Genomic DNA, 14,581 nt, shown 5'->3' with positions numbered 1-14,581 from the left:
AGCTCTCCATCTGCTCTGGGCAAAGGAGAGGACATGTGCTCTCCCCTGCCTCTTCCATTTTATTCCAACATCTAAAAGTCATTTCTGCAAAGTGTCTGGGTAGCTGCTGATAACCAGCAGGTAACAACTCAGCATGGACAATGACATTTGGAGAGAGGGAGAGAAATGACAGCTTCACGCCAGCAAAGCTGGGACATTTAGAAAGAGAGACAGGAAAAGAAATGAAGATGAAGGATCTTAAAGCTCTTCCTACTGGGACTCAAGAGATTAAAATATTTTACATAACGGTACAGAGTCAGTGGAAAGTACAATTTAACTTATGAAATGAAAATTGTGTTTGAAAGGTAGAGTCTCCTAAAAGTCAGCCATTTCTTCACTTGTAGAAAAAACAACTCAGCCTCCTCCATCCTCTAGAGCAAGCTTGAAAGTATGAAACAAGGAAAACTGTTACATCCTCCTCAGCCTGCTGATGAGTCTCTTGCACAATACGTAGTAATTTTGATTTATCTGAGAGACCTTAGATGGAAAAATAGCCTGAGGTAATTTTTCAAGCTTAATTTAGTTCATTTAATATTTAATGACTTAATGAAGCTGTCTATGTGCAGAGCTTTCACTCTGGGAGGAATCTTAATGTACGCAGAGAACTTAGGAAATTGGCTTAAAAAATGTAAAAGGAAATCAGTAACTTAATTCATAAATGATTGACCTCAAGAATCCTAGGACATTTTCCAGGCCTCCAGAGCTCACAGCTCGAATCTCTAGCCAAGCCCTGATAGGGCACAACATCATGGGATTTTATTTCAATTGTACATTAAAAGAATTATTAAGACCATCTGTGTAGGACTTCTCTCTGACATACTGGCTGACAGGTGATTTTTTTCCCTCTCTTCTCAAATGACATTTTCACCTTGTATTTTCCCCTTCTGACTCATTTGCTTGTCAGCTCTCCCCACCCTATTTTCTGTTCAGGAGCACAGGGTCATTTCACTACCCTTCATCCCTGGGAAGGAGAACCTTGTATTTTTGCTACAAACATGACTTTTCAGTCTTACCTGTTTTTAAAAGGACTTTCAGCCTATCTGTGACAATATGTTGTCTATAAAACAATGCTGGTTTCATCAGGTCCAGAAGTTCTTGAAGGAGATATGGTCTGTAAGTCCAATTAAACCTACAGATGTATAGATGCTAATGACTGCTTCAGCAGTTGCTTTGGTTCTCCTCTAATCCAACAGCAGTTCCTAACCCCAGCTCTGGCCTGGGAAAAGAGAAGAGGATCCAATTGCTTTTGAAGACCCCACATTTTGGGCATTTTGATAACCAGAAGCTCTGAGTCCAAGAGAAGCAGCAGGGAGCAGAAATGCCTCTTACCAATATTAAAACAGAAGCTCTTCATGAATCAACGATTTTGTGGCTGTTCAAGTAAATATTTGTCATACGCAGATGCTGAAGTGTGGTGTAACAGTTTGTTACAAGAGGATTTGTATAAACATATAAACATCACTTAACCCGGGGGCAGAATCTGTAAGGACACTGAGCTGAGTGTATCTGACAGGAGAGAAATAAAAACACGGCTGGCTCATGCTTTTCAAGCCTTAAGGGTACTCAAACAGTTCTTCAGGTTGAATTAATTTTGCTTTTTCAGTTTACTAATGATATTTTAGTTCACGAATCTACCTGGATCTCAATCCTGCACATTCAAACCACAAAGACACTAGCAATTCAATTTGGTGGGGGTTTTTTTTCTCCCCCTTGAAAAATCTGTGGAAGAAGACATTCATGTCTACATTATGTCATTTCTAACAGGCATTCAGGTGGAAACAGGCCTTTGACATCTACCTGTTCCTACTGGAATGCTGAATTGCTGTCACAAATTGCTCTGCTCTTCAGGAACATGATATAGTCTCTGTGTAAAGTGTGTGGTGTTTCTATGTGTATCCCTGTGGAAGCCCATACCCCTGAGTTAATATTATTATTATTATTATTATTATTTTCACTCCCTTACAGAAATTTTAATCTTTCTCCACCAAGTCCTGGTTATCTCCTCAGATTTTATAAACATCAAATCCATTTTCACTCCATGTAATAAGCTGTGAGTGTCTACTCTCTCCCAGAACACCACTTTGGGGCAGTTTAGAGCTGTCAGTGAAACTGCATCTCTTCCACATATCCAAGTGTGCAGCCCACAGTCCAGAGAGTATCTTTAGAGAGGTGGTAAAGTGATAGGCTTTTCCCAGGTTGTTCATCTTTCTGGAAAGGCAGAAAGATTTCTCTCTCTCTTTCTCAGACACCTTTCAGACACATCAAGGAGCAGATTTCTGGGAAGCAGCACTGAAGACATGTAGGTGTTGGCAGCTGAACGAAAGCTCTGCTGCCACCAGGAGAGAGCGAGAGTAGAGCAGTGGGTGGCATCATCCTGTTAATAACCTGTCTTCCCTTTCTAACATTCCAGCATGGTGTAATTGTGATTTTTTGTGGTCAGCAAAGTACTGGCAGACACTCCAGGAAAGCACCATGACAGTGTTGCTTTTGGAGCTCCTACACAAACCCACTTCCCTTGCAGCTGACTCCCCACCTTTCTTTTCACCCTGCTTTTCTTCATGTGTGTCAGAAGTTGGTTTTGTTTTGTACTGTTTTTAACACCAGGTGCTGCTCTGTGAGAACATTCCCTTTTTATATCCCATGGGCCCTGCACTAGCTCTCACACCTGCTCTGCTCTCCCAGGGGAGACTTTACCATTGCTTGCCACCAGCATAACTTACGCCCAGACGTCCAGAAAAAATTCCACTGCCAAACCTACAGCTACAGAAGATGTATAGTGTGTTGTGAGGTAGGAACCTCTCCAGGGAGTTAAACCATTAAATATAAAGAGTTAGCTGGTTTGTCAAAAATCCTGTGATACTAAATAAGTTTACCCTTCAGTGGTTTAATCTTGTGTGAGATAAGGTGCATCCAGTAAAAGGCTGCCACTATGGAAAGTCTGGTGACCTCCTGTTGATAAGACAACTTAATTAAAAACTATTTTCTCCTGGATTCCTAAGGCAATTGAGATGGTTAAAGAGTTTTACAGCTATGTCCACAGAACACACTGCCTGCAAGCTCTGAAGGCTGAGTCATCACTAAAATACACTCATCTTGTGATGTTGATGTGCTCCACATTGTGCCTGTCTCTGGAAAACTCATCAGTGGAGTCTGAGTGGTGCTGGCTCCACAGGGAGCTCACCCCCCTGCTCATGGGGGCAACAACTGCCATGGTATGGCTGCGGGAAAGGAGTGAAATCATAAAAGTCTGTCAAAAAAGCTCAGAAATCTTACACAAACTAACTTTCAAAGAGAGATTAGAGCTGTGATTGCCACCTCCTCCTTCTGCACTGAGGCTCTTGGTATTCTATCCTTCAAGACAAGCCATGTCAAAGTTAATAGCCATGAATTACCTTTTCCAAATAATTTAGGACTTTTCTGCCTGAAATATTGTTCCCACAGGGGTATTTCTTCATGCAGCACACAGTCCCCAAAGGGTCTGGGCACAGAGTGCTTTTACATTTTACCAGAGCCCCACAGATTTCAGTGTTTTGTTCTTAAAAAAAAAAAAAAAAAAAAAAAAAACAAAAAACCACAACTGACATTAAAAATATTTCACACAGAAAACTGATCTAAAATTGTATGAAAAGGACACACCTGGTGAACTCCTACCTTTTTTTGGCCAGCCTTTGTTATTCTAGGGATGTCAAACAACTGTCCTGTGTAGTACTGCACCCCACTGAACAGAATGACAGCAATAGAGTCCCCTTCCTTCTCAATTACAGCCAGGATATCTTCAGTCCTCAAGGTCTCCTCCCCCTAAAACAAAGTTAAAGCAGGTATTTTACATCAACTCTGGCAGTAATGAAACTGTCATTCCTTGTTTCATAATCTATATTTTCCCATGAGCCAGGCTGCTTGCATAAGGAGATCAAAAGCAAATCCTTAGCATGGTAATGATATACAAAGGTGTATGAAGTAGCCTATGAGTAGAAACCTAAAAAAAAAAAAATCATTAGCAAGTGAATCTTGGAGGTGCCAGTTATAAAAAGTGTATTCGCTTCATACTCTAACACACTTCATACTCTTTAATATTTCTGACAGTTTTAATCTACAGTCAAAAATTCCTGGTGCAGACAGAACATCTAATGATTTTTAAGTGGCATCTGAAATTTGTGACACCCACAAGACTTGAAAGTTGTCTATCAGTTTCACTCTGTACTTTTCTGTCAAACTTGGTATCCCACAGGAAGCTATTATAAACCTGCCATATTTATATTTCAAAAACAATATGTCTCACATCATCAAAAGTACAAAAATCCCCAAATCTGTGGTCATTAAATATAGAAGAATTTCAACCACAAAGAAAAAAAAAATCAACCTCATTTTTGATTCTTTATAGGAAAATTACTGCCCCATCCTCCTCCTGTCTTCCTAGCAAGGGATCTTGTAAAACATACCACCACCTAGGGATCAATTAGGCAGTGAAAACCTAGAATTAAATTAGACTTGTTACTGAAAAAAGCTTGGGCAAGATGGTTGAATTGCAAGGGACTGTTATTATCTCAACAATCTCTGCAAATCTATCAAGCGTTCAGGAGTGGGCTCTTTACTCACAAGATGACTCAGATTTCAGAAGCAAAAGGTCACCCCCGGTTTATAGTTAGGTGACAAAGTTCTTAATGCTGCAGAAGTGAAGCGAGGCAGCCTTTCAAATTAATCTGAATTGCATATTACTGAGAGCAGACCTTTCCCTCAGCCTGTGCTGATGCAGACACAGTGGTGCTCGTGTCATGGCAATCTCTTACCTCAGGACATTCAAAGGACATTGGGCATTCTCAGTGAGTTACTGTATTTTGTAGGTGACTCAAGAGTCTGCCAGTTTTTTTGGAAATGGGAAAAATCGAGAAAATAGCTTTGTTGTTGTTCTTCCAGGAAAACTAGCTATTGAATCAGCAATTATAAAATGGGGTTTAATGTCAAAAATATATGCTGAAACACACCTGTTTATGATTCATAAACTTTATCTAAGTTTTAATAAACACTGATAACTTCTACGCTACAATATTTCAGAATATATGCCTGCTTTCACATGAAATATGTTTCTGCCCTTGGTGGCAGCAAACAGAAGTGACAGATTCCTCACCAACCTGCTGTGGCTGCAGCAGGACCATGCTTTTCTCCACATCCAGCCCATGCAGTTGGAGCTGGGACTCGACAGCATACTGGAAGAGAATTCCATGCAGACAACATTAACACAAATACATGATAAACAACTACAAAAACAAAAAGAAAGGACAAACACATCAGAACTTCAAAAAGGTGCTCAGATGCCTTGCCTTTCACTAGAAATAATGCTTGAAAGCATAATCCAACTCCATTGAGAAATTTACAGATTTCCTTTGGATTAAAAAAGATCTGAGTTTAATCCATAGACTGCAAGGAAAAAGTCAAAGCCTAAACCCCACAGGATAAATCCATGGAGCAGAATGAGGGTGGAGATGGGGCCCTGAGCAACCTGATCCAGTGGGTGGCATGGCAGGAGGCTTGGAACAGGATGACCTTGAAGTCCTTCCCAACCTAAACCATTCCATGGTTCTGTGATGTGATGGATGCACTTCACCAGAGGCCAGAAAGCCAAAAATGCAGGGATAACAGCCAAGGAGAAGACCTTTCCTTCTCTAGGAGCCCTGGGTACCCACATGCCCTGCTGCCAATACAAACAAGGTTTGGCCAGCACAGACATCCTCCCCTGTGACATCCTCACCTCTTCTATTTGCTGCACAGCTGGGAGGAATTAAGAGCTTTAAGCTCTCAAGCTATTTCAAAAATCCTATCTGCTGATTTTATTGATAAATAATGGTCCTGGAGATCAAATAACAATCATCAAATAACAGTATAAAAGAGTTTAAAATTTCACAACAGGAACTGAAGCGACGGCAGTTGCAGAGACTATTACTAAAGTGCCATGGAAATTTAAGAGGATGGAGTGTAAGTGTACAAGTACACATGGAACAAATGTGGGATTAATCTGAACATTACTTAGAATAAAACCAATTTGAGGTGCATACATCTGTGCCAGCATCTTCATTACAAATAAACCTGTTAGTGGCCCGAGTTGCTTTTATCACACCTTAGAGATCAAATTTGTTATCAGTTTCCAGGGGTTTACGGTGCTGCTGATAAAGTAGCAGTGGGCCACAAACCCAAAGATTAATTTGCTCGAAGCTCTGATGCACGGGCTATTGTCTCCTATTTTATAGCAGACAAATTATGTTTGAACTAGTAATCTAAAGTGCTAAGAACAAACATTTCCATCTCTGTCTGGGGATATATAAGTGTTAATGTTGTGAGTTGGTATTGATTTGGTTTCATAAAGTAAAACAGCAACAAGAATTAATAAAACATTTACAATTTTAGTTGATTTAGGCCAGTAGTTTGCTCAATGTCTTTAAAAAGACTAATAAATCAATGCATCCATTCAATCTTTTCCTCTTGCAACACTTCTTATTTGAACAAAAGGAATAAAGCTACATTCTGTAAAATATGCTGAGCTCAAAAGCTTCTAACAGACTTTTTTATTATAATGTTACTTGGACAAGATGAGCTAATAAATATTCAAATCATACTACTGATATTCTTTGGAAAAATATGATTAATAATACAAATATGGTGAAATATTAATTTCTTACATGGTCAGAGGGAAAGGCTCTTGCTTCTAGAAGAATTTTATAGCGTCTTGGAGTAGGCTTAAAGAAAGATAGCTGTTAAGGAAAAAAAAAGGAAAGAAATATTGAAATTTATCTAAGCAGAGATGAGAAAGATGCTCCCAGCATATTACTTAATAAAGGCTGCTTTACTTTTATGCCAGCTACAGAGAATCCCCCAGAAATTACAAATATTTCTTTGTCCATATAACATTTACCAAAGTAGGAGAGCGTTATAATACTGTATTTCATATATCCATAACAAAGGCCACCAAAACCCAGCAGCGAAAACTTGCACTTAAGGGAATCAATGGCAAAGCTCTGACTGCAGCCAGGGAAGCTGGGATTTCACCCAGCTCCATCCAGCAAGCAAAAGCAGCTGCTGAAGAGCAGCAGGCAGTGAAAAAGAATTGGATTTACATTCCTGCCCTAAAACTTCAGTTATGGAATCATCCCTCACTCCGAAACAAGGCTGACCAAAGACCTGATCTCAGCATCTTCAGGTGGGTGGTCTTTTCTTCTCAGTTTCTGGCATGCTGGGCTGGCCACCGTGCCAGGAGGACCAGGAAGACTTACAAACCTGCTTACAATTAAGACTTACAGTTCTCCTGCTCAAGCTAACTTGGGTTACACAACCTTCTGCTCGGTCTGTGTACTCAAGAATTTCACACCTAATTCAGGGCAGAGTAGTCCTGTGAATTGGTTTGTACTGAGCCCCATCCTGCCCTGCTCCAGGTTCATTAATTTAACAAAGGTAAGAGACACGATAAACCTTTCTGTGTGAACCACACAAAGTGAAGCTTCACATCTACACTCGGTTGAACCAAATCTTTGGAAATACTGGAGAAGCAGAGACAGGCTTTATGTAGCCTCAGGGACACCTGAGCATAAATAAGACACATTTATGGCTGCTATGTCATGCAAATCAAAATGCTTTAGCACATTTTAGGCACGTATAAAATAGCATAATTCTAAGTTTCATCTCTTGTATGCAACTACATTTTAAGCTCGATTGATATTACAGCTTTGTCTTGCTCACAGCTGAGCTCCTGTTTCCTTGAAATTTGGAGTGGAATTGAAATTTGAGAAGTTACCTGCAAATATTTCTTAAATAATAAGGTTTTTCTCTGGTAACTGACATACAACGCATGTGAGAACAGCTCAAACAGCTGTCCCTACAGAGTCCTTGAAAATATTTCTCTGTCCAGCTTTCTTGCTTAGTACTGAGTCAGGCCAGGTCTTGCACATACATTATTCAAGATACAACTCCCGAGGCTTAAAAAGTTAATCTGTCACCCAGTGCTGTCTCTGTGAGGTCCTCAGAAAGCACTTTGCTTGCACACACAAAGAAAGGAGAAAAATACCTGTCAACACAACATCAAACATACATCATAAGGACATACCATCTGAAGGTGCAAGTTAACAGTCAGCCCATTCATTAAGGCTATTTCTTGTCTTTTGGCCCCTGAATAATAAAAAGATAAAAAGTTTAAAAAATGGTTTTCCATTTAAAGGAGTTTTCCTTTAAAATTTCAGAGACACATAAAACAGTGGTGGGAAAGCAAAAGCATGAGTTCAGTCAATGTCTCTCCAAAGACTGGAAAGGAAACGAACATTTGAGGTGTCATCAGAGTGAAATAAAAAGATTTCTTGTCTGACTCTCTACACTGCACTGGCAGGCAAATATTTATTTTTTCAGGTCAGACGCAGAAAACAAAAAAACAGTGAAGTATCTCCATTTCCCAGAAAACAACCAGTGGATTTACTATCTTGAATACCTCAGACAAGTCAGGTCACAAAGACTATGCATAAAGCAAGGCTTGAAGACTTATTTTTGTCAGAAGTTCATATGTAACATAAGTGAGAAAATATATTAAGATAATCATCTATTTTAAGTAGTTACTGTAATTTAAAGATATGTCTCATCCCTAATTAAAAAATGAAATAAGCAAGACTGATCTATTGGATATAACAGACCATTATTAATGTAGCAGCTTCACAAGAAGCCATTCCCACAGTGCTCCAAGGAGGATAATAACAGATGCATTCGGACTACAGCTAATCACAGGCAGAGCTAATTAGTAACAACTAATTGTTGTTAGCAAGTATTTAGTAACAAGTTCTCCAGCACTTATCAACCTCTGGTGAAAGGTTTTAGGCAGGACAGGGTGGCACAAAGATATGGAGAAAATCAATTCCTGTTTCCTTCTGGTTTGCTTGATGTCCGTTGTTGAAGAGCAGAAATTCACCCTTGAGACAAATCAACTCCTGAGAGTCTTCCTCAGGTGAGAGATGGGTTCATGCACCTTGTCCTGGCCATCACTCAGCCACGGATTCACCAAATGTGGAGAGAGGTTGCGGACAGGGAGGGATGGAAACAAGTGTAAGCAGGCAGGGAGGGCAGCAGCCACCCTTGAAATCGGTAATGAGGAAGGAAAACATGATTTGGGGTAAAAAAAAAAGGTAAGGAGAGCCACAAGAAAAGGAAAGCTGAATTCTGAATTTCTCCTGTCCCTGCCTTGGGGGACACCTGACACACTCCCACCACATCCTAAACAGTTTAAATTCACAGGGCGAGTGCTTTATCAGCATAGGAAAGTCATAACCATGGGTTCAACACAATACAGGCAAATATAGCCCAAAAACATGGAAATCTATAATTATATTCATTAATAAATTCCTTCTGAGCAGGCCTCAGCTTCTGCCAGCACAGGAAAAGCCAAGCACCGTTCTCATTGAGGTGTTCAAGGACATTTCCATGTGTTGCTGAAATCCCCAAGTTTTGAACAGAAGGATTTGGCAAATAATGCCAGTGGCTTTGAATGATCATTCCAGGGGATGAGCCACAACAAAAACGAGATGCCATGAATAAGCTCCCTCCTCCTTCAGACACCAGGAACATCATCAAGTTTGTGGAAAGAAATAAATGAGGGACTAGTCCTTCATAGGAAAAAATAAGCTTTTTTCCCTTAAACTCCTCTCCTTTGCTTTCTTTTCTTCCCTCAGATAGCATTGCATCTGCAGGCTCCATGCTGCTGGCAGAGGTCACCTTGGGGCTGTTCTATTGCAGATACAGGAGACAGCTAGAGAGAGAGTGATTGCAGCTCCAAACAGTATTATTTGCAGTTTTAATATTTCTATGGAACTCTTGAGGCTGAAAAAAGGGACAGGATCAAGAAATGGTATTGTTCTTATTTGTCCCTCTGTTCCTTCTGTGAAATCTGGGGCTTTCACAGCAAATTCTGCACGAGCAATCCTCTGCCTGCTGTACTGATTCTGTATAAAACAAATGGTTAATCTGTAGATCATTTTTAGCTGCATGCTAGCATCCCAAATTAAATATGACACTACATTTGTCATGTAAGTCTTGGTCTTCTGTAAATTATATATTTATTAAAAGCCTTCCATTATTGAATTTCATGCCCACAAAACAAACCTCATCCATGTCATTGGAAAACTGTTATCCTTTATAACCTGCACTGCATTTCGGAAAACAACCTTTCCGTGATCCAATTAACCTATTACAATATTCAAAGACCCAGCACACAGGGGACAAAATTATGTTTGCCTTCCTTATTTCCTAACTTTATACCATATCTCCAGGACAGGCTAAAACCTGTATGTTCTGCATGATAAATCTCCTCTTTAATAAAAGGAAGCAGCGTTTGCAAAGTACAACTTCAGAGACAATTATGATTGCGTTAGGCAGACGCTGCCATCCTTCTCCTCTCTGACTGCTGGGGAAGTCTGATCCTCGATGGAGTAAGTAAAAAGCATTTTGTAAAATGATTGGAAAAAGGCTAAGGGCCCCAATTTCGAAAAACATTTTGGTTATTTCAAATAATCCTTATCACTCAAAGTCACTCCAAATCTGCTCAGCATTCAGTCTTCCCTCAACAGAGACCTGCCCGAGCACATCGTACAGCCGCAGCCACACAGTTAATCTTGTTCCATCAGAAGGTGATCCTGCCAAGGTTGTAATGTTTTAATAAAGTCTGGTAGGAGAAGCAGAGATTGCCTTCACTGCGTTCTGCCACTTGGTGTGAGCGCAGAAAAAAAGCTGTGGCCTCCACTGACCTTGACTCTTCATTTCACAACATATTTACTACTGTAACTTTCATTGAACAAGAAAATGTGACTGCATTTAATAAGCAAGGTGTTCGTGCACTATAAACCATTAAACAGACAAAGGTGTTTTACAGTCTTTGGTCCACTCCTGAATAAATCTCACCAAAGAATTTTACTTCCTACCACTACTTAGGGTGAGAAATGACAATTCTTCCTCCTCCATAACATGTTCAATACTGAATAAAAAGCACAGTAAAATTCTGTTATTGTTCTTACATTAAAGTCAATAAGAAAGTAAACCCAGAATTCATTCAACTACATATTCATGCACAATCAATATTATTTTTTGTTGCAAAATGGTACTTAAACATAAATTGTGAGGGTTGGAACTTTGAGATCCATTCCAACCCAAACCATTTAATGATTCTGTGAAATACCACATTCAAAGAGAGCATTTTAACATAACTTTTTTTCCCGCATTTATTCTTTTAGCCTCTTCATGATTGCCTAAAATTTAAAAATTGGAATTTACTACAATGCATCCATTATTTATAATAATGAAATATTAATTCATCTGCATGCTAAGAAACATTCACTTATGTCCTGTAAAAAGTCATGAGAATATTTTCTAAACAAAGCCCTGCACGTAAATTTGAGGGGCAGATGTGTGCCCATACCACATTTTACAATTCAATCAGACAAAGCCCTGAAAATTCTGGAGAAGAGAACACCAATCATGCCCTTTATCTTTGAGGAAAGCAACAGGACTAGAAAACTCTTCCCAGGAAATAATCTTAAAAACAAAAGTTAGGTTAGTGGTAGGGTGAGTTCAGTCTTAATTTTCATTGAAAATTTTAAAATATTTGTTTACCATGAAGAAAATTGTAATAAGTTCATTGTGGTTAAGCCACTGTGATGTAAAAGCACTGGTGTCACATGGAGTTCGGTAAGTAAAAGGAAACTAAGGAGATGGACAAGCAATTAGATGAAATTTAAGCAAAGCTCTCATTTCTAACTCCTTACACCTACAATGCATCTTTTAGTTAAATTAATATTAAAGCAGAAACATAGTTGGCAGCCTCTACAAGACAGATGGTTAAAGGAAAAAGGGTCCCAGCCTCGTTCCCTGCTTTCTGCAGTGACTCTTAACCCATAGCTGAGGCCAGAGGGACCCTGGCAGTGGCAGTGGCAGGAGGTCAGGGCTCAGCCTGCCACGGGGGTCCACGTTTTGCAAACAAAGCAGAGGCAAACAGTCACAGAAGGTGATGCAGAGAAAGATGATAACTCAGGAGTTTCCAGCTGTCCTTTAGGGAATCTTAGTGCTCTCTCCTGGTTATGTGAACAACATCAGTGGTCTTACCTTGATTACTAATTTAGGTGCCTGGGAGTACGACCTAAGAGAAATTCTTGACTGCCTGCTTAGTTAAATTCAAGATTTTCAGTTGAAAATTCCAAGTCACCTTTCCCCACCTGTCCACAGCTTCCTAGTTGTACCTACCAGAACAAGAATATCCACTAGCCAAGGGAGATGGGTCATACTGGAGAAATCCCTAAATCAGCCGCATTCAGCATTTCAACACCCTCCAACCCTTTATATTTCCACATTTTTATGTTCTATGGTGCTTAACGGATGAGGGTGCTGAGCTTGCCCTTGAATGTAATGAAAGCAAGAGAAGTAACTTCTTAACCTCCTGAGCAATACCAGGTACAACAACGGCAACTTACAAAATCAGAACCCTCAATCTGCATTTTGGGTTACTTTATTTCATTCTGCAGATGGGATTTTTCTACATAACCCAGTGATGCCCAGTGTAACCACACTCATATTTATATTATCTCAGTGTTTACATCATGGATAGACTAACTACAACAATAATTTATTGCATTTGTTCTCCTCCAGTAATAACACCCACTATTTTAGCTATTTGGAAACATCATAAAGAATTCAGAGAGGGATTTTATTTATAAGTTTATAAATAAATTTGTCATGAAACATTTTTTAATGTCCCTGCTTCCAATTGTTCCAACCCCATTTGCTTTTCTTGAAGGAGAAAAACCATAATTTTCTCATTGAGCACTTGTCTGCAGTTGGAGGAGAAATTACGATACAATATCTGGAATACAGTAGGTCAACATAAGGGTAATATTTTCCCTTAGTGATGGCACAAATGAATGCCTGATAATTCAGTCCTGACAGTTGCTATTGAGAGTTGCCTTCAACACCTACATTGAAATATGGGCCAAACCTCCCCAAAATCTACTAACCTAGCCTTGACAACAGCTAGGACGGTTAGGGAGAAAAAGACCCTGCCAAGATAATTTGTCTTCCCCCTCCAGAGACAACTCTGAAGGAAATCCCAGTGACTATTTCAGCAACTACACGGAGAAAGAAGTGATAGAGGAAATTTGCATTCCTGCTCAGCTGGCTGCTTTCATGGCAAATTCACCAAGAGGAGTCTCCAGAGGGCTCCTCAATCTCTGGAATAACCAGAAGCGCTTCCTGCCAAAGTCCTGCAGCACTGCAGGCTCCTCAAGGGGCACAGAAGGGTAATGGGAACTCATCGATAGCAGGTCCTGCCCCAATTATCTGCTCCATTGACATAAGCAGCTCTCAAATATGAGTCTGGATTTAGTGGCAGGGAAAAGAGGAAAAAAGGAGAAAATGTCTAGATAGAAATAATTTTTCAAAGGGGAAAGTTCATAATTTTACTTCTGGTAGAGCGACTGAGATTCTCCAATACCAAGTGCCCCTTAAAAGGGATTCACATGTTAGTCCAAGTGGTTTATGATGTTCCAAGAAGCCCTCTGCTGCAATTACTTTCATGATCTGCATATGGCCATACATTATCACATACATCCATCTCCTAAATCACTCGCAGCCTTAAAATAAAGTGTTAGTCCATTCACACGAAAACCTACTTTCAAATACAAGAATAAAAAGAATGAAATTCTGCCTACAGAATTTCAAGGTTTTGAGTCTTAAAAGAAACCAAAGTTGATTTTATTTCTGGAGAAAGATTTTCCACTGCAGTTCACACCTACCAACCAGCTCAGCCATCAGGTCCAGGATGCACTCGTCTGCCAAAGCCCATGGGCGCTGGCCATTGAAATGGCCATGGACACCTCTGAAAAGGAATGGAAAAATGATGAAAATGTGTGGTATTCTATTTGGATCAGTCCTAAGAATCATACCTGATTTGGAGACTACACATTTGGAGGATGGATGAGCAGGATGAGACTTGCCTAAGCTGAGCACAACATTGTTCTCATACCATTAAACTGCAGAGAAAAGGCAATTTATTGGTTTTTGACAGGATTTCACTTGCTTGAAAATTATTTATTTTGGCCCACAAAATTCCTCTAGAAATTCCTCAGAATTAAAGCTGATAGCTTTTTCACAAGGCCCCTGGAAGTGGCTGCATGGGTTCTGGAAGCCTCTGGGGACAGGAAAGCTGGGACAGAGCATCCCAGTGTGGGATGGCACCTGCTAACCCAGGCTCACACCACTGCACAGAGAGCAGAGCTCACCCCACAGACTTCCCCAACATGCATGTCTGGCTGAACATTATATGGTGCAGAGGATGATAGACTTAAACACTGCCTTGCTCCCAGGAATATTTCTTGTCAGAAACAATTTCCCTCCTCCTGTATCTCCTGTCTGAGCTCACCCTTCTGCATAAACCAGAGGGTACTTCATGCAGGGGCAGGTGCTTCCCTGCATCAACAGAGCTGTTTGCTAATTTTCATTGTTTCTCTTTTCCCTGAAAATTTTTTCTAGATCCAAGTGT

The 14,581-nt window shown here is 40.0% G+C and overlaps 1 protein-coding gene across 5 annotated transcripts in view; it reads right to left on the bottom strand.

The window, feature by feature from the left end:
* The window catches only part of KYNU (kynureninase), a 60,683-nt gene that overhangs the window by 27,338 nt on the left and 18,764 nt on the right, over positions 1–14,581 (bottom strand). For 4 of the 5 annotated variants that reach the window (XM_048310240.1, XM_048310242.1, XM_048310237.1 and 1 more), the window contains exons 4-8: positions 13,836–13,918; positions 8,129–8,190; positions 6,711–6,782; positions 5,169–5,243; positions 3,691–3,837 (exon numbers count right to left, since the gene is read on the bottom strand). In XM_048310240.1, the coding sequence (XP_048166197.1) occupies positions 3,691–3,837; positions 5,169–5,243; positions 6,711–6,782; positions 8,129–8,190; positions 13,836–13,918 (439 nt within the window). The remainder of the gene's footprint in view (positions 1–3,690; positions 3,838–5,168; positions 5,244–6,710; positions 6,783–8,128; positions 8,191–13,835; positions 13,919–14,581) is intronic. The other variant, XM_048310238.1, reaches the window with a different exon arrangement.

This window comes from Corvus hawaiiensis, chromosome 7 (genome assembly GCF_020740725.1).
Source record: "Corvus hawaiiensis isolate bCorHaw1 chromosome 7, bCorHaw1.pri.cur, whole genome shotgun sequence".
Lineage (NCBI taxonomy): Eukaryota > Metazoa > Chordata > Aves > Passeriformes > Corvidae > Corvus > Corvus hawaiiensis.
The sequence above is the reverse complement of the archived record's forward strand: the minus strand, read 5'-3'. Positions and strand labels throughout refer to the sequence as shown.